Source organism: Pseudonaja textilis, chromosome 14 (assembly GCF_049901715.1).
Source record: "Pseudonaja textilis isolate UNSWEBS1 chromosome 14, rPseTex1.2, whole genome shotgun sequence".
Lineage (NCBI taxonomy): Eukaryota > Metazoa > Chordata > Lepidosauria > Squamata > Elapidae > Pseudonaja > Pseudonaja textilis.
In genome coordinates, this window is record NC_142003.1 from 4960443 (window position 1) to 4982500 (window position 22058).

The 22058-nt window shown below is 47.0% G+C and overlaps 1 protein-coding gene across 1 annotated transcript in view; it reads right to left on the reverse strand.

Moving 5' to 3' along the window:
- TRRAP (transformation/transcription domain associated protein) overlaps positions 1 to 22058 on the reverse strand; it is a 102181-nt gene that overhangs the window by 45455 nt on the left and 34668 nt on the right. The window contains exons 33-51 of the mRNA XM_087942046.1: positions 21605 to 21724; positions 20885 to 20995; positions 19955 to 20119; positions 18955 to 19136; positions 17905 to 18103; positions 16916 to 17044; positions 15929 to 16195; positions 14261 to 14467; positions 12881 to 13039; positions 12081 to 12215; positions 11260 to 11370; positions 10135 to 10281; positions 7359 to 7572; positions 5042 to 5167; positions 4689 to 4835; positions 3385 to 3587; positions 2174 to 2295; positions 1010 to 1223; positions 520 to 699 (exon numbers count right to left, since the gene is read on the reverse strand). Coding sequence (XP_087798172.1) covers positions 520 to 699; positions 1010 to 1223; positions 2174 to 2295; positions 3385 to 3587; positions 4689 to 4835; positions 5042 to 5167; positions 7359 to 7572; positions 10135 to 10281; positions 11260 to 11370; positions 12081 to 12215; positions 12881 to 13039; positions 14261 to 14467; positions 15929 to 16195; positions 16916 to 17044; positions 17905 to 18103; positions 18955 to 19136; positions 19955 to 20119; positions 20885 to 20995; positions 21605 to 21724 — 3138 coding nt within the window. The remainder of the gene's footprint in view (positions 1 to 519; positions 700 to 1009; positions 1224 to 2173; positions 2296 to 3384; positions 3588 to 4688; positions 4836 to 5041; positions 5168 to 7358; positions 7573 to 10134; positions 10282 to 11259; positions 11371 to 12080; positions 12216 to 12880; positions 13040 to 14260; positions 14468 to 15928; positions 16196 to 16915; positions 17045 to 17904; positions 18104 to 18954; positions 19137 to 19954; positions 20120 to 20884; positions 20996 to 21604; positions 21725 to 22058) is intronic.

Here is a 22058-nt window from a genome sequence, read left to right on the forward strand (position 1 = left end):
GGCAGAGCAGGAGAGAGGTAGAGCAAGGAAAAGGGAGTTCAGAGGAAGACCCAGGCCCACCCCCTCTTCATCCTAGGGCACACAGGGAGGAACGGAGAAGGGAGCAACATGGGTTGCATGGCTTACGGGGGAGGAAAGGGCCCTGATTCCCTTCATTAGCCACACCTGAGAATGAGAGTTTAAAAGGAATGCAAGCTGAGTGTGGCATCTGCTGGAAGCAAATGTGAGTTTATCTTGTGTTGACTTTAGTTTGGGTCATCATAACTGGCATAAGTACACAACAGTTGCCAAGCATTTTAATTTGGATCACGTAACCGAGGGGATGCTGTCACTGTACGGGATGCAGTCCCGTAGTAACTTCAGTCCCTAAACAAGCAGTTGTACGTCGAGGACTTGTAACCACAATTCTACAAATTAAGTCATCTTAACTACAAAGCCCGTAATTCCTCAGGCAACAGGGCAAATTTTTTGTCCTTGTAACATTGGGGACAGGGGACAGGAAAAGAAATCAAACTTTACCTCTTCTTTGGATTCACTGTTTTCTCGTTCATGAGGTTCCTGCTTGATGTGGGTAACCATCGCGAAGGCTGCCCGATCGTGACTATCTGCCAAGTTGATCACATTCGTGATGGAGGGAAGTGTGGCTCCTTGACAGCTGGTCCCGATTGTTGTGTTTCTTTCGCAAACCGCCAGCAGGAGCTAGAAGGAGTTAAAAAAAGAGAGAGAGAGACAGGCTATAGACCAGAGGTCTCCAAACTTGGCAACTTTAAGACTTCCGGACTTCAACTCCCAGAATTCTGAGAGTTGAATTCCACAAGTCTTAAAGTTGCCAAGTGTCAGGATTCCAGCAATCGCCCTAATTAAATCACCCCGAGTCCTTCAGTTCATTAAACCAGACAATTCCTACAACCGTTCTTCATGTGTTTTAGCCTCCAGTCACCTAATCATCTTCTTGTCTCTTCTGCTTGTGGTGGAGACAAGAGAAAACCCAACCGCTTTGCATCCTCACCTCGATGCACTGCTTGATCCAGAAATGGTTCCCCATGGCTTCCCAGTTTTGAGAACAGGTGATGTACAGCAGACGCTCGTAGACCCGTCGCTTCATGGAACTGTCGAAGACCTCAAAAAACTTAGCCCTGATGAGAGGCTGGGTGCATCGGAGGCCAGAGAGAAAGGCTGGCTCGAGTTTGGCGGTCAGCTCGCTTCCCGAAAGGTTTTCATCCCTAAGAAGAAACAAAGGGAGGGGGAACTTAAGTTACTCCTGGTAGTTTGTTTGTTTGTTTGTTTGTTTGCAGTTGTCTCAGAAGCTTCCGGGTTGAAAGGACTGGCCGGTGACATCACCGGTGCCCTGTCGGAGGAGCTGGATGGAAGGACGGGAACTCAACCCCGTCCTGAGGTGGCCATCGGGTCTCAAACGCAGGCTTGCTAACCTCCTGCTCAGCTGTCAGCTACTGAGATCAGATGCTCCCACACTGCCACATTCTGAGACTGGGAAAATGGGAGAGGGGAATTTCTTGGCGTGGTATGTAGTTAGACATAACAACATTCTTTTTCTAATTCAAGGTCATGTTATTTCTGCACCTGGGTGAGAGGAAGTTGGGGCAGATGGTATTGAGGCATGTGAAGTGATGATGGGTGCAGTTGGGGTGGATTTGTAGTTTTTATTTATTGCAAGGAAATCCAGAACTTTCAGATTTGGAATTTCCCCCCAGATGTGCCAGTTTACTATCCAATTAAAACAGAACTTTTGAGAAGATGTCGGTCTCAAGAGCTATTGGCTGGAGTGGAGGTTTTCTGGAACGCGGACATTATCCTGAATAAGGACACCAGCATTCCCTCCCGCGTGCCAGTGCGCTGCACACGCAACCCGGTTCCCTTCTCCACCCCCCACCAGCTGGGCCACCAAGCCACAACGACTGGGGACCCCTGTCCTATCGGATTGGGGGAAAGATCCCTTTTCCTTAGAAGAACCGAGAGAGATTGACGTAAGCTTTGAGTGGCGGGAACAAGAGCTAAAACCTCGGGGAGCTGAAAATTCATTGTCCCCCGCCCCCCCAATCCCCGCAACCGTCCCCAGTCCCTAAGCTTTTGACTTCGAAAGATGAATGACTCCTTTTTAAGGTCACACATGGCACAAATTATGAACCAGGGGTGATTAATTGCTGTAATTTACCTATAGACGTAGTTAACCAGGTCTAAGAACTGAGCGTTTAATTCAAGGTCATCGGGAAAACGTTTTTCAATGTAGGTCATCATTTTTACCAGCAGAATGGACTTCTCTCGCAGCGTTGGAATCTGTTTAGGAAGACAAAAAAGGAGAAGGGGGGAAAAAAATGTTCAATTTTTTTTTCCTCCAGCTTGTTTCCCGAAAAGGGCGAAAGAACAGCTGCCGGTAAACTTAGCTCACTTTTGAAATAATCTCTTAGGACGACGCACAGGTGATCCTCAAGTTACGACTGTAATTGAGACCAGAGCTGTTGGCTAAGTGAGTCGTGCTTGGTTTTATGACCATTGTGGCTCATGGTTGTTAAGCAAATCACCGCCATCATGTGACAATGGGTGAGAGGGGAGACATTAAAATTACAGAGCCAGGTTGCAAGTACTTCTGGGAAGGTCTCTCATCAGTTTTAACAATCAGAAAGGCATCAGTCGTATGTTGAGGACTACCTATATCATCTGTATTAATGCTGGCTTTCTTGGCTAAGGTCAAACTACAACTCACCGCCTACTGGCAATTGGCCCAATGTTACCCAGCTGGTTTTCATGCTTAAGGCGGGACTACAATTCACCATTTCTGGTGATTGGCCCAAAGTCACCCAGTTGGCTTTCTTGGCTAAGGTGAAACTAGAACTCACTGTCTCCTGGTGCTTAGCCTAAAGTCACCTAGCCGGTTTTCTTGACGAAGGAGGGACTACAATTCACTGTCTCCTGGTGACTGGAAGCCTATTGGCTTTCTTGGCTAAGGTGAAACTAGAACTCACTGTCTCCTGGTGCTTAGCCTAAAGCCACCTAGCCGGCTTTCATGCCCAAGGCAGGACTAGAATTCACCATTTCTGGTGATTCACCCAAAGTCACCCAGTTGGCTTTTTTGGCTACGATCAAACTAGAACTCATCATCTCCTGATGATTAGCCTAAAGTCACCCAGCCAGCTTTCATGCCTAAGGTGGGACTAGAACTCCCTTCACCTGGTGATTCACTGAAAGTTATCCAGCTGGCTTTTTGGCTAAGGAGGGACTATAATTCACCATCCCCTGGTGATTGGCCTAAAGTCACGCAGCCGGCTTTCACGCCTAAGTCGGGACTAGAACTCCCCACTTTCTAGCCTTAACCATGAGACCAAATTCAAGCCTATTCTCCCCCTCGCCATACTCCCGTTAGGTTACCTGGTTAGCCGCCATGGACGAGCTGTTTTTGACCCACTCTTCCACAATTTTGACCACCGCCCGCAGGATTTTGGCATCGCTAGATTTTTCGATCAGCGAGGTCAGGATGCCCTGAATGAAGTTCTTCCTCATCTCCATGCTCATCATAGCCAGCCGGGTCTTCACTAAATCCAAACTCAGCATAACCAGCTCACTGGTGCCAGCTGCAAACACAACCAAGATAGCAACCAGGATCGGGTGTGGTTCAACCAACAGGCCGTGGTTTAAGGCACGATTCAGTGCCTTAAATCCAGCTTAACACGACGAGGGCAGAGAATCCTTTATTTCTTTATTATTTCTTTATTCAAGGAATGGATACAGCCTCCCAACTCACAAAGGCAGCTTCCAGCATTAATGTCTGCGGAGATTCTTAGTCCTCCAAGTCATGGGTGTCCCAAAGGTGCATTTTCAAGAAGCAACTGGATATTTTCTTGTTTTTTCTTTGAAGACGTTTCGCTTCTCATCCAAGAAGCTTCTTCAATTCTGACGACGTTCTTCTCAGAACTGAAGAAGCTTCTTGGATGAGAAGCGAAACGTCTTCAAGGGAAAAAAATAAAGTCCAGTTTTGCCTTTTGAAAAAAAGCACCTTTGAGGCTTGCAGCATTAAGAATCCATGTAGTAAAACCCACAAAACCACCACTCAACAGAGGCCACAGATATAATCACGCTAGCCACCCGATTGCCTCCATAAGAGGGAATATAAGAAGGAATAAGAAAGATCTTCCAATCTTCTTTATATGAATAGTTCACCTGAGCAAGTTTTCTCAGGACAGGAAATGATAGCTATGAAAACCAAATCCTTGCATAAAACCAGCCAAACTCAACATTTTAAGGATCAAAATTGTTCTAGACTAAAACATATGAAGAATAGTTACAGGAACTGGGCTTGGCTAGTCTAGGGAAGAGAAGGACCAGGGGAGACGTGACAGCAGTCTTCCAGTATTTGAGGGGCTGCCCTAGAGAGGAAGGGGTCAAGCTATTTTCCTAAGCACTTGTGGGCCAGACAAGGAAGAATGGATGGAAACTGAACAAGGAGAGATTCAACCTGGAAATAAGGAGGAATTTCCTGAGAGTGAGAACCATCAACCCATGGCACAGAAGTTGCCTTCAGAAGTTGTGGGAGATTCATCATTGGAGGCTTTCAAGAAGAGACTGGACTTCCATCTGTCAGAAATGGTGTAAGGTCTCTTGTTTGAGCAGGGGGGTTGGACTAGATGACCTACAAGATCCCTCCCAATTCTATTAATCTGTTCACTGTCACCCACCTGTGTTGGCTTCCACAGTCCCTGACTGAGCCTGCTGGTTCAGATGCTCCCTCACCATCTTCTGCAGGGATCTCATGAAGACCGAAATAAGCCTGTCGATGTAACTGGGATTATTGCTGCAGGCAGATTTGAGGATCATTAAAGTACCTAAAAGATATAAAGAAAAAAGAACTGGGCGTTATTGGGAGAATAAGAAGAGGGTCGAACTCATCTGTCTTCTTCAACTGGCCTCAACTAGTGGCAGATAGGAAAGCTCTCCAGAGGGTTAACCGTCATTGCCCAGAGGATCATGGGTTGCCCTCTCACCTCTTTGGAAGAGCTTCATAGCTCCCGCTGCCTTAAGAAAGGCTTACCAAAAAGCTGAGAAGGGTTTGCGCTGGCAGCTTTTTCATAGTTGGTGAGTCCTTCATAAATAACCTTCCCAACAGCCGCATAGAGACATTCCAATTCTTCATACTTGGAGGCCACGCTTGAGGTACCTACACAAGAGTAGTAGACAAAACGTTGAGAGGTTCACATGAGTGGGATTCTCCGACTTTTAGCAAGCGGGCGGTGTGTTTTCTCTCTAATTTATTGACAGCCCACCTTTTATTATTTGTACAAATGACTTAAGGCATACCCAGTGCATCTTCCTCCTCCTATTTTCCACACAACAACAGCCCTGTGAGGTGGGTTGGATTGAATAGAGACCCATCTGGCATGTTAAGCATGGCGAACTAGAACTCACTGTCTCCTGGTGATTGGCTCAAACTCACCCAACTGGCTTGTATGGCTAAGGCGGGACTAGAACTCACTGTCTCCTGGTGATTGGCTCAAACTCACCCAGCCAGCATGTTAAGCATGGCTAAGGCGGGACTAGAACTCACTGTCTCCTGGTGATTGGCTCAAACTCACCCAGTCCGCATGTTAAGCAAGGCTAAGGCAGGACTAGAACTCACTGTCTCCTGGTGATTGACTCAAACTCACCCAGCTGGCTTGCATGGCTAAGGCGGGACTAGAACTCACTGCCTCCTGGTGATTGGCTCCAACTCAAACTAAATGAATCTGGTTTCCCCATTGGCTTGGCAGAAGGTTGCAAAAGAGGATCACATAATCCTGGGACACTGTTAACCGTCATAAATATGAGTCAGCTGCCAAACGTCTGAGTTTTGATCACATGACTGTACGAGTTCTGCTATGGTCATCATGGTCATCATCATCTTCTTCTTTTAATGACCCCATAATCCCTTACGGGGTGGAATCCGGGCAACTGAATGGAGCTAGCAGAGTGTTTTAATGGCCGGATGCCTTTCCTGTCCCCAATGCGGAGTTTTGTTCAGCAGCTATATTTCTCATTGTGCCCAGAGAGAGAACTCACAGCCTCTTGATTGTGAGGCAAGAGCTTCACCTCTAGGCCACCGCACGGTCGTTGTGAAAAACTATCTTAAGTGCTGTTTTAACTTTGAACAGCCACTAAATGAACCGCCGTAAATCGAGGGCTACCTGTGCTCAATTTAATTGCCATCATGACGCTGCAATCATCATCCATCTCTCTATTTAGCAGACAGATGAGGCCTCACCTCAAGCCAGAATTGGCCAAAGAGAGTAACGTGTTCACTTCTCTACGTCTTATCAAAAGTCTCTTTTTACGCCTAATTTCCCTTCCTAGTCTTATTAATACAGCCATGTTCAACAACTGAGGAAAAACGGCACTTTCAAAACATGGGGGGAACCCTGTAATTGCAAAAAAAAAAAAAACATTAAATTTATGACATGCATTTCTTGAGCCAAAGTAATAACTGCCACAGGTTATTAAGTTTTTATGCCACCGGATAATGATGTATTTCTAGTGGTTACCTAATTCCGCTTTTTAAAAAAAAATTAAATTAAACTGGGGGATGTGAGTGCCACTTTCAAAGGAAAATAAAATGATCTTTCTCGTGTCGCCTTTCTCTGTTGTGCTTGTTTTTTATGGACTTCTTTATTTTAAGTCCGTCAAAACAAGCACAACGGAGGAAGGCAACATGAGAGAGATGCTTTGCCCCTGGTTCTTGGTCTCCCATTTTCAAGGAGGACCCCAAAAGTCCATTGTTGTGGCTTGCCGGCAGAGCTGACAACAGATTCGGACAGTGAGGAGGTTGAGGAGGAACACGGGCCAGTCCTGGAGGCTGAGGAAGGCTCTGTATCGGAGGCAGAAATGGGGCCAGGGCCATCCAACAGTTATCAGCTGCCTTCAGAGTTGGAGATCAGTGAGGAAGAAGAACAGCTGGAGCCTGTTCCCAGTGTGTGCATGCACAGAGCTGCCAGGTGAAGGAAATAGCTAAGGAACAAGAGTCGGCTCGGGAGTAAAGCCACAGTTAGACAGTAAATGGCCGCTCCCATAGGAAATAAAAAGGAGTGAAAGGGGGGTGGTGTTTTGCAGGAGGCAATTAGTTCAGTTCGTTTGGGTGAAGATCTGTTCCTGCATTCTTGCCAAGTATTGTCTGCTACAGTGTGGCATCTGAAAGATATAGGCCTGGCAGCTCTCCAAACCTGATAAAGGTCTGTAATGGAGAAATCTCTTGAAAGACGGTTGGACGGAACTTTGCTGAAGAGGAAATCACTGTAAACTAAATAAAAAAGGGTTTTATTGTGCTGTTGGGGAAGCCTAGGTCAGAATAGCCGCCTCCATTCCCTGCGGTCATGACGTACTTGGTTCAGTGGGGAAGTTGCTCATTAAGCGCGAAAGGAGCGTGTGGACGGCTCGCAAGACCTTCGTGTTCCCGCATGTCATGCAGGAGGCTATCCCTCGTTGAAGTGGTTTGAAGCTGCTCAGAATCACCGAAGACTGGAGGACGGTGAGCAGGAAACTGAGGACTTCCAATCCGGTGCAGATGTTGGCAAAGTTGGCTTGGTTGGGCTGTTCCTGGAACAAAACGTGGGCAAGAAAAAGAAGAGTTGAAGGCACAACCCCCAAATTCACGTTGCATGGACCTCTAAGGTGGCTTCCAGTGTTTCCATTCTTACAAGGTGTCCTTCTGATCTGAGTTTGGTTCTTCAGGTGGCGCTGCATTGAAGCTTCTAAGTGAGCTTCACTAAGGATCAGGCTGGTTGGGACTTGCTAAGGTCACAAGTTCCCTTTTTCTTTGTGTAAGTGAAGACTCCATCATCCAGGCCAAAAGTATCTCCAAAGATGAAATTTTGGCAATTGTGGACCAAAGTTGGTTAGGCATGGAGTCAGAGAGTCTTTCCATATGGGATGACTGAGTCTTCATTTACATATTTACATTTCATTTTGCAATCAGTATGGCAAAAATTAGTACATTCCAACCACTCTCTGCGTAGCCAAAATTTTTCATTTTCACTAAAGAACTTACTTGGATGAATAACAAAACATCTCTGTTTAATAAACTTTGCCCAGTTGCCATGATGTCATCTTTTTAGAGTCCCTTTCTTTGTTTTAATTCTTTTTTGTGTGTGTGTTTTAAAAAGTTTTTAGTTAATATCTAAAAATCCATTTGTTCAGTGCGTTGTCTGAGTACAATCAATCTTGAGAAACTGTAATCAGAATAATAACAATAATATTCAGTGTAACGTTATTATTGGCCTCATATTATTTCTCTATCCAGTGTAATAAATCTTCCTTCTAAGATCAATCCTTCTCTTATGTTTCCATGTTTCTAACTTCTGTTTTTTATTGTCTAGCTCCCAAACATCTGCCTTTTTGGGATGCATCAGCCCCTGAGGTCAAATCACAAATGAGTTAAGAGAAGCCAGTTGTTTTCAGAAAACATGTTCCCAGTTGGGAACTGTCTTCCTCAGACAAGCTTGCCTGAGGTCTAAATTAGAATCTTCTGGATGCTGGTGACAATGGACATCTCAGACAAAGGGAAGTCCACCACCCCAACAGATGCAAGACCCAAACAGACACAGAGATGGTTGAAATCTAGGAATGGGCAACGTTTTATGTAGTTCCACCCCATCCACACACTGTCCTCTTATCAACACCATCAATTTAACATGTTGCTAGTCTCAAAAACACGTGTGAATCGTTCCTCAGATCCAGCTTTTCTCCTCCTCCCCAGAAAAGGCCAAGCATGAGACATGAAGGGAGATCTGAGTCTGCAGAGTCCAACTCCCATCATCCACAGCTAGAAGAGCCTACGGTCTAGCTAGCAAAAGTGATCACAACACATTGAGAGCCAAAGATCCTCACTCCCACTACGCCCTACGGCCAACAAGGTGTCCCAAGGACGACTTGGGAGTTTCTCTTTTTTTGCTTCCGACATGTGTTCCTGGATGCAGGACAGAAAAATCTGACAATTTCCAAAATGAAAGACCTACATTCAATTATTCAGAGCAGGAGAAAAGCAGCCAAAAATCGTTATTCTAGTCTATATAATGGCACTTCATTGATGAAAAAGGCAAAATATGGACACGGCAGGGGTTGAAAGATTCCTTTTGATCTTAAGTTTCTTCCAAAACATACACAGAAAACATCTCAAGTTCACATATCAAACAATCGAAGTGTGATTGTAATAAAAGTCAATCTTTAAAAGAGAGAAAGAGAGAGGGAGAGGAAGAGAGGGAGGGAGAAGGAGGGAAGGAAGGAAGGAAGGAAGGAAGGAAGGAAGGAAGGAAGGAAGGAAGGAAGGAAGGAAGGAAGGAAGGAAGGAAGGAAGGAAGGGAGAATTGTACTTAGACCCCAAAAGAATACCCCAAAAGTCCAAACTTAAAACTCTAAACCCTACTTTCTCCCTTCCCTTCCCTCCTCCCTTCTTTCTTTGTTTCTTCTCCTCCCTCCCTTTTTCCCCTTCTCCTTCTCTTCCCCCTCCCCCCCCCCAAAAAAAAAAAAAACCAAGAAAGTCCATTTGCCTTTTGCAAAAGCACCTTTGGGACTGATCTATGAACAGAAATCTACTCGTATGGAAAAAAGGGTGGCATTCAAACTATTCTGAGCTACTTAAGAGGAAGACTGATGCTCCCGTGAGACCCCCGACTGCAAATGCTCGACTCAGAAATAATTCTCTGGAAACTCCACCTTTTTAAAAGAGTAGCATTGGGTGGGGAGGGAAAAAAAAGACAGGCAACTAACATCTCATCAATATCCCATCTCCAGGCCTGGCATCCCCGCCTCGCGCTGTTCCTGTCCCATTCGCAGGCCGTCGACTTTTCATCCCCGCGTCCAGAAACAGGAACGAGTGTTAATTATTCGAGACGATAAATCAATCCCATTATGCTGAACATTTTCCAAGTCATGACACCCCATTAAATTGGCAATTAAAGAAGCCGACGTGACATTTTCAAGATCGCTTGCTTCCATCCACAAAAACAGCCCTCCGCAAACGATGGGGGTTTTCGCCGTTTTTTTTAAAAAAAAAAACACATTGACACTGCAGGACGACCCATAATAACAAACCAAAGGTGCTTTATGGAGCCCTTAATTACACTGATGAGGTCTTTCAAAAAGCCACAGCTCACAACTTACCACGGTCATTAGAAGCTTATCAAACCACTGCAGTTTCAGCTCCGATTTTGGCCACATGTCCTGCCGTAAAGCTGTCTTCAGAAGGTTAACGCAGCGTCGGGAGAGCACTTCTCCTGGAGAGCCAGCGGTGTTTGAGTTGTCATTTACCTAGCAATTAACCAGAATAATTACCCGGTGGCAAATATTTGTCATCATCATCTTTTAGAGCTCATTAATATTTTAAGGCCATCATCCCTCCCGGCATATGTGGGGATGACATTTCGCTTCTCCAAAACAGACCTGCGGATGACTGATTAAGGATAATGGCGTTCAATCCTTCCGGTACGTTTCTTCTGGGTGGAAGAAACGAGGTTTAGGGACCTTCACCCCCACCCACCCCCATCCCACCCCAAATCTAAAACGTTCAGTATAGTGGTAAGAAGTGGTGGGATTCAAATATTTTTACTACCGGTTCTGGTGGGCATGGCGTGGCTTGGTGGGCGTAGCGGGGAAAGGATACTGTACAACAGGGCTCTTCAAACTTGACAGCTTTAAGACATGTGGACTTCAATTCCCAGAATCCCTCCTCCAGTCATGTTAGCTCAGGGATTCTGGGAGTTGAAGTCCACAAGTCTTAAAGCTGTCGAGTTTGAAGACCTTTGATCTATTCTATCTATCTATTCTATCTACTCTATCCATCCATTCATCCCTATCTATTCTATCCCATCCCATCCCATCCCATCCCATCCCATCCCATCCCATCCCATCCTATCCTATGCTATCCTATCCTATCCTATCCTATACTCTCTCTCTCTCTTTCTTTCTATCTATCTATTCAACCTCTCTCTCCCTATCTATCTATTCCAGGGGTCTCCAAACTTGACAGCTTTAAGACTTGTGGACTTCAATTCCCAGAATCCCTCCTCCAGTTATGTTAGCTCAGGAATTCTGGGAGCTGAAGTCCACAACTCTTAAAGTGGCCAACTTGGAAGACCCTTGGGTTAGCTGATGAAAAGAAGTGAGAAGGAGGAATCGATGATTCATAGGATATAGATAGATAGATAGTGTTCCCTTCAATGGAACAAAGAAACCGTTTCTCTGATACTAATCGTGCCAGACCGCGTTCGCTTGAGAAAAGCTTCGTACCTGGCAGGCAATTCTAATCAGGAAATTGATCACTGTGTCGGTGTGTTGCTTATCGATAGACTTGGAGAAGAGAGCGTCCGCACCAGAAAGGGACTGGCTCCGCCCAAACACCTGAGGACACAGAGGACATAGATAAAGAGTTAGCCAGGTGTTACAACAGCCGAGGAGCACAGGGAAACCGCACAGCAAAAAAACTAGAATGGACCCACAATTCAAGGTGCTCTAAATATATCAACAGGCACACGGAGTCCTTCAGTTTCTCTGCATTCCTTGAGTATTCATTTTGAGGAGTGCTGAGATTTAGGGGTGATTATTTCCCCCCCTTTTTTTTGTCCTAGTGTTCTTTATTCAACAGTTTGGTCTACTGGTGAAGGAACCAGGCTAGAAACCAGGAGACGGTGAATTCTAGTTCCACTTTAGGCATGAAAGTCGGTTGGTGACTTTGGATCAATCACCAGGAGACTGGGAGTTCTAGTCCCACCTTAGGCATGAAAGATAGCTGGGTGACTTTGGCTCCAATCACTGGGAGACGGTAAGTTAGTCCAACCTTAAGACATGAAAGCTGGCTGGGTGACCTTGGGCCAGTCCCTCTCTCTCAGCCCAACCCACCTCACGGGGCTGTTTTTGTGGAGAAAATAGCAGGAGGAAAGAACATTAGCTATGTTTGCCACTTTGAGTTATCCATAAAGATAATAAATGCAGGATTAAAAATAAATACCAGAAATAAAAGTGCTCTAGGCTCCTTTGGAAGGAAAAGCAGCGCAAAACCTCAAGGGGATAAGAGAAACGAGGGACGGGTAGCCCAAACCCCAAATCCTTACCGCACTGATTGCCCCAGTCGCCGTTCGGAACCGTTTCACTTCCTGACCGGAATCCACCGACAGTCCTCTTTTCACCGCCAACGAGGCAGTACTCACACCTTCGCCACTGGCCCCCGGGTCCATGTCTGAATCCGGCTTTGGGTGGGGAAAGAAAGGAGAAAGCAGAGGCTCAGGAATTGGAAACTGTGCCCGTTCTGTTCTGACCTAGCTCCCCAGAGATGAAAAATTCTCTAAAGTTAACTCAAAGATTCCTTTATTAGGAGCGCCGGCAGTCCTGGCGAAAGGTTTCTCTCTCACCGCAGGCTAACAAGTCCGTCCAGCAGGAAGATAAATAGTTGTTTGCCACATCTATTCATCTCTGCCCCCTGCCTTTTATCCCCAGAGCTAGGGTGGGGCTTCGCTAGCAGCGGTGGCTCTTCCGTCCCAAGGACCGGCCTATAGATTTCCACTGCTCTCCTCTCCTCTCCTCTGCCTTCTGCACAATCCACATGTCAGGCACTGGACCCAGCTGTTCCTCCACTTCCTCATCCGCCACCTCCAGACTTTTCATCTGAGGGCTGACGGAGAGCCCAGGCTCCTTTCCTCCCTCCCCCTCCCTCCCTCCCCCCCTCTCCCTCCCTCCCTCCCTCTAACTCCATTCCCTCCTCCCCCTCGGAGCTCTCAGGATGCCTGGATGCTGGCTCCCACGCTTCCTCCTCCTCCTCTGATTCAACTGCTGGAGGGGCCGGTGGCTGACAGGCCACACCACATTCGTTCCTTCCCCCCAATTCTCGCAGGCAGCTTCCTCTTGATGGGTTTACCTGCTGATCTTTGATCCGTTGCAATTCCCACTTGATGATCACTTCTGCCAGGTCCACCGCCAGCTTCCTCTGCTCGATGGTCACGCTGGGAGTGAAGCCCAACCTCTGCATGGCGCTGACCATGTGCTGCACTAAGTGGTGTCTCACCGGGTAGTACACCTGCAAAGGCGTGTCACAGAACAGCTCGGGAAAACTCCTCCAAACTCCGGCCCTTTCAGCTGATACATATATAGTATATATAGTATAGTAATAGGGCATAGGTTCTCCTGCTTGATCAGGGGGCTGGACTAGAAGACCTCCAAGGTCCCTTCCAGCTCATTTATTCCATATTACAGGTAACGGTAGTCCTTGTCTTACAACCATAATTTCCATGGCTAAGCAAGGCGGAGGTTAAGTAACACCCACTTGTCAGAAAGTCGCAACAGGTGAATCACCTGACCTCCGGATATTGCAACCGTCATAAATATGAACCAGTTGCCACTGTCTGAATTTTGACCACATGGCCATGGGGATGCTTCAGCGGCAGCGTGAAAAACAGTCATAAATCGCTTTTGTCAGTGTCGTTGAAACTTCGGCCAGTGCACAAACTGCGAAGGATTATCTGTAATTCACTGGGTTCATCCATCCCACTGCTCACAAATTGTGACCTACAATCACAAGCGGCTGCTGACCAACACCAAGGAAATTACAGGTAGACATCCAACCTCTCTTAATTGTACAGATGCCCTCCTTCGCCATTCACACATACTCTGATGCCAACCCTAGCAAACATGTGCCAAAGGTGCTTTTTCAAGAGGCAACTGGATTCATCTTTCTTTTTTGTTATCTTTTGAAGACGTTTTGCTTCTCATCCGCTAAAGCTTCTTCAGTTCTGACTTGGATGGTGGGGAACAGAAGGATTGATACTCTTTGCAGACAAAGCTGGTCATTTGCATCCTTTGTAGAGGGCCGTTGAGGCCTCTTGGAGGTTTATCTGCAGCAGATCCAAGAAGGCTCCACACCCATTTGCACTCCTCGAGCTGACCCTAAGGTTGTGGATAAGCTTCCAAGTGGCCTCAATGACTCTCTAAAAAGGAGGCCAATGATCAGCTCTGTTTGCAAGGGGTACAAATCCTTCCGTTCCCCACCATCCAGTCAGCGCTGAAGAAGCAAAACCGTTTTCAAAAGAAAAACGAGAAAGCCCCGTTGCCTCCTGAAAAGGCACCTCGGATAACTCTGACCCGGAGGATGGAGAATCTCCATAGACACTTAGCAAACATGGCCAGCGTTCATTAAGTTAGTTACCCGTTTGGGTTTTTTAACGTGCAACATATCCAGGCGGTTAAGAGTAACATAAGCAGCCCCCGCTTTGCATCACTGTTAAAAAGGCTGAGTTCACACCTTAAAGTGCTGAACTATCAGGTGTAAGATATGGACCAGTTGAGGCACCGTGTGTCCTTCTTCCACAATGATCTTCCGGGTCCAGTGAGTCAACATCTGGTGGCCATCCTCCATTCGAGCAGGTACCGCAGGGGTCAAGATAGCCATGGCTTGTCTGACAATGATCCGAGCCTCCATTGCATGCGCCTTCAAGAGACTGTGGAACACCTGAAGAGAAGCACAGAAGAAAGATGGTTAGATGGGGCAGAAGGCTAAAACATATGAAGAGGGGTTTTGCAGCAGTTGGATACGTCTAGTTTGATGAAAAGAAGAACCGGGGGTGACATGATAGCAGTCTTCTAATATTTGAGGGGCTGCCCCAAAGAAGAGGGAGTCAAGCTATTCTGCAAAGCACCTGAAGGTAGGACGGAAGCAATGGGTGGAAACTAATCAAGGAGAGAAGCAACCTAGAACTAAGGAGAAATTTCCTGACAGTTAGAACAATTAATTAGTGGAACAATTTGCCTCCAGAAGTTGTGAATGCTCCATTATTTGAGATTTTTAAGAAGAGATGGGGTTCTGGCGGTTGCCCTAATTAAATGATGAACCTCGAGCCAAACTTCAAAAGAATCCAAAAGATTTATTAGGAGCAACATGTCAGCATTATCCCAGTTAAAGCCGACTCTTGACACACACGATTTACGGTCACCTAGGACCCTGTTTCCCCCTCTCCCCCATCAATCAGATTCTCCAAAGTCACGGGCTGGGCGTCATCAATCACATTCTCCAATGAAGGATTTTCATAGACAGAAGATCCGGTAGCCTAGCTACAACCTTTGTAAGATAAGCATGGAATGTAATTCTGGTTTTTCCTCCCCCTGCTTATGGCAACTCAACATAGGAACGCTTTACGAGTTGACACTGGCACGATTGCAATGCGCATGAAATCACAGATGTGGAGGCCCATTGATTCACCTAGAGTCGAAAACAACGGCATGGATAACTTCATCGTCGTCATGCCTACCTAATTCAGACCCTTCGTCATTTACGGAAAGGAAAGTGGAGCAGGACTGGATAGCAATAGAAATAGCAATTAGATTTATATACTGCTTCACAATGCTTTTATAGCCCTCTCTAAGCTGTTTTATAGAGTCAGCCTCTTGCCCCCAACAATCTGAGTCCTCATTTTACCGAACTTGGAAGGACGGAAGGCTGAGTCAACCTTGAGCCAGTTGAGACTCGAACTACCAAATTGCAAGCAGCCGGCAGTCAGCAGAAGTAGCCTGCAGTGCTGCACTCTAACCACTGTGCACCAAGGAAGTAAGTGAGGGAGGGAAGGAGGGAAGGAAGGAAGGAAGGAAGGAAGGAAGGAAGGAAGGAAGGAAGGAAGGGCAATAACATTTAGACTTATATACTGCTTCACAGTTCTTTCCAGCCCTCTCTAAGCTGTTTATAGAGTCAGCCTCTTGCCCCCAACAATCGGGATCCTCATTTTACCCACCTCGGAAGGACGGAAGTCTGAGTCAACCTTGAGCCAGGTGAGACTCGAACTGCCAAACTTCAGTCAGCCAGCAGTCAGCAGAAATAGCCTGCAGTACTGCCCTCTAACTGCTGTGCCTCCCAGAATTACCACGATGGCGGAAGTCTGCTTCCAAAGGGAGGCCACCTCTTTATTCACCCCTCACGTACCTGCAAGACGATCTTTTTGTGGATGGCAAATTTGGCAATGATGTGAGCCAGGAGGAGGTGCCCGCTGTATTTGCAGGCCGGGTCCACGCAGGCTTTGGAGAGCAAGCAGGGCCAAGCGAAGGTCATTAGACGGCGCAGTTTGCTGTTGCGGTTCTTGTTGTTGTCGTGGATGTGGTGCGGGGCGTGCTCGACCAGCAAGGTGGCAAACTGCAGGAGGTAAATCCGGAGCGAATCCAGCATGTCGGCTTGCTTTTCTGGATCCAGAACCTGAATTGCCCAAAAGGAGGGAAGAGAAATGTCCAGAACCGCATACAGGCAGCCTTCGAAGGTACAACTACAATGGAGCCCAAAATTTCTGTTGTTATGAGAGGCATTGGTTAAGCGGGTTTTGCCCCATTTTGCGACCTTTCTGGGTGCGGTTGTTAAGTGAATCACTGCCGTTGACAAGTTAGTAAACCCGGGTTGTTAAGTGAACCTGGGTTCACCGTGGACAGAAAGACAGACATGGACATTCAGACAGACAGATTAGATAAGATGATAGATGAATAAGAGCAGAATAGAATAAGATAAAATAGGATGGGATAGAAAATAGAATAGGATTTAGAATAGAATAGAATAGAATAGAATAGAATAGAATAGAATAGAATAGAATAGAATAGAATAGAACAGAATGCAATGCAATGCAATGCAATGCAATGCAATGCAATAGAACAGAACAGAACAGAACAGAACAGGTTCTTGGAGGTCTTATAAATGGATGGATAGATGGATGGTTGGATGTAGATGAGAGAGAAATGGATATATTAGATGGGTGGATGGATATAGATGAGAGAGAAATGGATATATTAGATGGGTGGATGGATATAGATGAGAGAGAAATGGATATATTAGATGGATGGATATAGATAAGAGAGAGAGAGAAAGATGGATAAATTAGATGAATGGATATAGATTAGACGGACAGAAAGACAGACTGATAAAAACTACCTTTGTTATGAATACACTGGTGATGCTCTCAGGGTTATCTCCTTCGGGATTGGGGGGCCCCAGAAGCTGCTCCCCTTCCCCCTTTTCGAAGCTGTACAGGAAAGCGGGGTTCAGAATGTACTGCAGGACCTATCCGCCAAGGTAAAGGAAAAGAAAAGAATTATTTTTAAAAAAAAGAAACCTGCCCAGAAGGGAGTCAACGGCCTACAATACCAGGAAGACAACGCCTAAGTGGATATCAAAAGAAGATCCGTCTTGCAATTTAATTTCTTTTGCAAAATAAAATCTGCAGGCAAGCAAGCACAGGCCCCCATATTCAAGAAGAGGCACACTTGAAAAGGAGTCGGATCGATTCCTGACTTTTATTATTATTATTATTTCTCTTCCACGGGCACCAAATTCTCCCGTACCAATTAAAGATAGTCCTCAACTGATGGCCATAACCGAACAGCCAATTTCTGTTTACACGTTGAGTTCTGCCCTGTGTTTCTCGCCACCGTTGTTAAGTGAATCGCAGCAGATGTTAAGTTAGTAACAGGGTCCTCTTGGCTTCCCCATTGACTGTGCTAGTCAGAAGGGGATTATGTGAGCCCCCTAGATGCTGCAACTGTCATAAATATGAGTCAGCTGCCATATGTCTGAATTTTGATCGGCTGGAGACAACGGTCCCAGGGGTGAAAATTGGGTTGTAACTTTGGTGTTATATTCACAAACTGGAATGAACACAATAAAGACATCAAACGAAGCATCGGCCATCTGTCTCTATTTTTCTGGCGCTGAATCAACGCGGCAAAACTCCGGACAGCCAGACACTAAATGGACTGTTGTCAATCGAGGACAAATACAGTCCATTTAGTGTCCGGCTATCCGGAGTTTTGCCGCGTTGATTCAGCGCCAGAAAAATAGAGACAGATGGCTGTATAAACACTTAAAAGCCAGGAACTCCTTGTTGCTGGAGAACAGGAAGGCCAAGCTGGCTCTCGCTTTACCTTGGCTTTCAGTTCGTCGCCGAAACCGAGATCGCTGAAGTCGACAAAACGGAAAAACAGCGCCCTCTTTTGGGCGATGGTGTAACTTTTGGGGATGTCTTCCTCCATGTACTCTTTCAAGAAGGTCAGGTTGCAGAGGAAGCGGCCCGTGAAGGCCCGGAGAAGCTGGAACAGCAGCTCGATGTCGTTGTAATTTCTCCTAGGGGGAGAAAGAGGGAGAGCCAGAAGTGAAAACACACGACAGGATCCCCTCGTGTGGGGAAAGGGCATGTCTCGTTCATCGAAGGGAAGTCAGGGAAGAGGAGGGGCAGGCGACAGAGGAAAATGGGAGGGAGGGAGGGAGGGAGGGAGGGAGGGAGGGAGGGAGGGAGGGAGGGAAGGAGAGAAGGAAGGAAGGAAGGAAGGAAGGAAGGAAGGAAGGAAGGAAGGGAGGGAAGGAGGGAGGGAAGGAGAGAAGGAAGGAGGGAGGAAAGGAAGGAAGGAGGGAGGGAAGGAGGGAGGAAAGGAAGGAAGGAAGGAGGGAAGGAAGGAGGGAAGGGAGGGAGGGACGGAAGAAGGGAGGGAGGGAAAGGAAGAGAAGGAAGGAGGAAGGAAAGGAAGGAAGGAGGGAGGGAAGGAAGGAGGGAAGGGAGGGAGGGACGGAAGAAGGGAGGGAGGGAAAGGAAGAGAAGGAAGGAGGGAGGAAAGGAAGGAAGGAGGGAGGGAAGGAAGGAGGAAGGGAGGGAAGGAAGGAGGGAAGGGAGGGAGGGAAAGGAAGAGAAGGAAGGAGGGAGGAAAGGAAGGAAGGAGGGAGGGAAGGAAGGAGGGAAGGGAGGGAAGGAAGGAGGGAAGGGAGGGAGGGAAAGGAAGAGAAGGAAGGAAGAAGGAAAGGAAAAGGGAAGGAGGGAGGAAAGGAAAAGAAAGGAAAGAAGTAAAGGAAAAAGGAAGGAGGGAGGGAAAGGAAAAGAAAGGGGAAAGAAAGGGAAGGAAAAGGAAGGGAAGGGAAGGGAAGGGAAGGAAAGAGGTGGTTTATCTATCACCCAAAAGGAATAACCCCCACAAAAGACGCACTTGCAATAGTTCAGTAAGCAGTAGGCCAGAAGTTTCGGCTCCTTCCAGTTGGTGGCCGCCATGTTCTCCTTCCGGTGCCGCTCTTGGAAAGTGTCGCTGACCCAAACACGCCTCAGTTGGCTCACCAAGGAATGCTGGTTTGCCAGCCAGCCTTCATCGTTCTTAACGATGATACTGATGATCTGTTGGAAGGAGAAAGAGAGAGAGAGAGAGAGAGAGAGAGGGAGAGGGAGAGAGAGAGAAACAAGAATGTGGAATTATAAATTGCCTTTTGGCGGGTGACCAGTTAATGTCCATTTAATGTTCGCTAAGAGGTTTGCAAAGTCAGCACGTTACAATTTGAGTCCTTGTTTTTACCAACCTCGGAAGGATGGAAGGATGAATCAACCTGGAGCCAATGAGGATCAAACTACAGGCAGTGGGCAGAGTTAGTTTGTAATACTGCATTCTAACCACTGCAAGACCACAGCTAGCTTCCTTCCTTCCTTCCTTCCTTCCTTCCTTCCTTCCTTCCTTCGTAATAGCAGACTTGTATATTGCTTCACTGTGCTTTACAGCCCTCTCTAAACAGTTTAAAGAATCAGCCACCCAACAATCTGGGTCTTCATTTTATCAACCTCGGGATCGAACTCCCGGCAGTGGGCAGAATCAGCTTGAAATTCTGCATTCTAACCACTGTGCCACCCGTCCTTCCTTCCTTCCCTCCCTCCCTTCCTTCCTAAGCAACAGCAGACTTATATACCGCTTCACAATGCTTTCCAGCCCTCTCTAAGCAGTTTAGAGTCATCCTCTTGCCCCCAACAATCTGGCTCCTCGTTTTACCGCCCTCGGAAGGATGGAAGGCTGAGTCAACCTGGAGCTGGTCAGGATCGAACTGCTGGCAGTGGGCAGAATCCACCTGCAGGACTGCATTCTCACCCCTGCACCATCAGGGCTCTCTTAAACCCCCACCTGGGTACCTTTTATTTAGCATCACGTGTTAAAAAAGGAAGGGCCGTACCTTAATGGCTTGAAACTGGAGATCGAGCCGCATGGTGCTAGTGCTGGGAGATCCAGGCCGAACCGCCGTCTGGGTCCCGCCAGGTAAGAGTAAGGTGATGAAACGGTTGGGATTCGCAGCCAGGACATCCCGCAAAGGCTTGGCGTCTTTGTGCTTTAAAAAACTCTGGGGTTGGTTGGTTGGTTGAAGGGGGTGGGGGGAGAAAAAAGACAAAGTGCTTGTGATGACCCAAAGGGGCGTGCCACAAAAGCGACCAAGTCCAAAAAGTAGGTAAAGTCCCTTTAATTCCTCCGACTTGGCCCCCAATGTCCAGTTATCATTGGCTGGAGAAAAAACACTCCCAAGAACAGTCTTTAAAGGGAAGAAATTCAGCCCGAACCCAAAATACATCTAGATTATAAATAAAAACCAACACAAACCACACTGCAGCAATGAATGAGACAGGGCAGGATAAGGGATTGAAGACATCAGAAGATAACGAAACACACACAATTGGGAGGACGCCAGAACCCAGATAGGACTTGACAAACAAAGATAATGCAGCTTTGCTTCCAGCCCAGTGCCGTGCGCAAACACCCCTTTTATTCTGTTTTTCCAGCTGCAGCTAATGAAGGGAATCAGGGCCTTTTTCTCCCCCGTAACCCATGTTGCTCCCTTCTCCGTTCTTCCCTGCATGCCCTAGGATGAAGAAGGGGTAGACCTGGGTCTTCCTCTGAATGCCCAGACGGACTGTGCCCTTTCCCAGTTTCCTCCACAGCCACCGGAGCCACACTCCCACTCCCTGTCAGCGGCTCAATCTCCCCCTCAGAATCAGACTCCAACATGACAGTGCCTGGTGAGGATAGCCAACTCTAATGTTTACAAAAAAAGGCCCAAGGCCAAGCGTGCTAAACTGCAGCTTAACAGGGTCCACGGTGAGCCCGGCCTTACCATGAACATCCTGCTCCACTGTGGATCGTTCAAGGTCGCTTCCATCATGAAGAGCTCAACGGTCTGAGATGGGTGGCGGGTCAGAAACTTGATCAGGGGTTCTCGGAAGGGCTGCCAGCCTGCACAGCAGGTTAAAAAGGAAAGAGGTGAAACACGTTGAGCAGGCAGAGAGCATGACCGGCTGGCTTTTTAAGAGGATGGAGAGAAGGGAGGGAGGGAGGGAGGGAGGGAGGGAAGGAAGGAAGGAAGGAAGGAAGGAAGGAAGGAAGGAAGGAAGGAAGGAAGGTAGAGAGAAGGGAGGGAGGGAGGGAAAACAAAAGGAGGATAGAGAGAAGGGGAAAAAGAGGATAGAAAGAAGAAAGGATGATAGAAGGGAGGGAGGGAAGGAAAGAAGGAAAGGGAGAAGAAAGGAGGATAGAAGGGAGGGAGGGAGGAAGAAAGGAGGATATAGGAGGGAGGAAGAAGAAAGGAGGTTAGAGAGAAGGGAAGAAAAGAGGATAGAAGAAAGGATAGAGAGAAGGGAGCGAGGGAAAGAGGATAGAAAGAAGAAAGGAGAGGGAGGGAGGAAGGAAAAAGAGGGAGAAGGGAAGGCAGGAAGGAAAAAGAGGGAGAAGGAAGGAAGGAAAGAAAAAGGAAAAGTTAGAAGAAGGGAAGAAGGAAGGAAAAAAAATAGAAGAAACGGCAGCTTGGAAAACTTTAAAGGAAAGAGGGGTCCTTTACCTCAATCAACATGGCCCGTTCAGTTTTCATCACCACTTCCAGCAAAGGTTTGACCAGGGTCTGTGGAGCAGCTGGGATCAGATGAAACAGGTTTATAATCGCTGAGCAAATCTTCATTTCCTGCAGACGAAACGGAAATATCAGCTAGCGGCTAGATCCACATTTATTACCCTAATCGAAGCTACCGCTCTCTTTTCTACGGGGGATGTTGGCTAGCAAGCCAGAGCAAGGAGTTAAACCATGGTTACTTACCCCAGGCCGTTTAAGGAGCTGCCCTGGTTTTTGGGGTGGGGTTAGGGGGGATTTTATCTAGATCATTGGGTTAGGGAAAACTTTTCTCGTTTGTTTTTAATGGAATGACAGCAGAAACGTGGGACATTACGAACTTCCGAAGTGGTGTGTTTCTCTTCTAAAAAGGGCAAAACGCGCTCCAGTGCTGAAAACGGGGACAGGA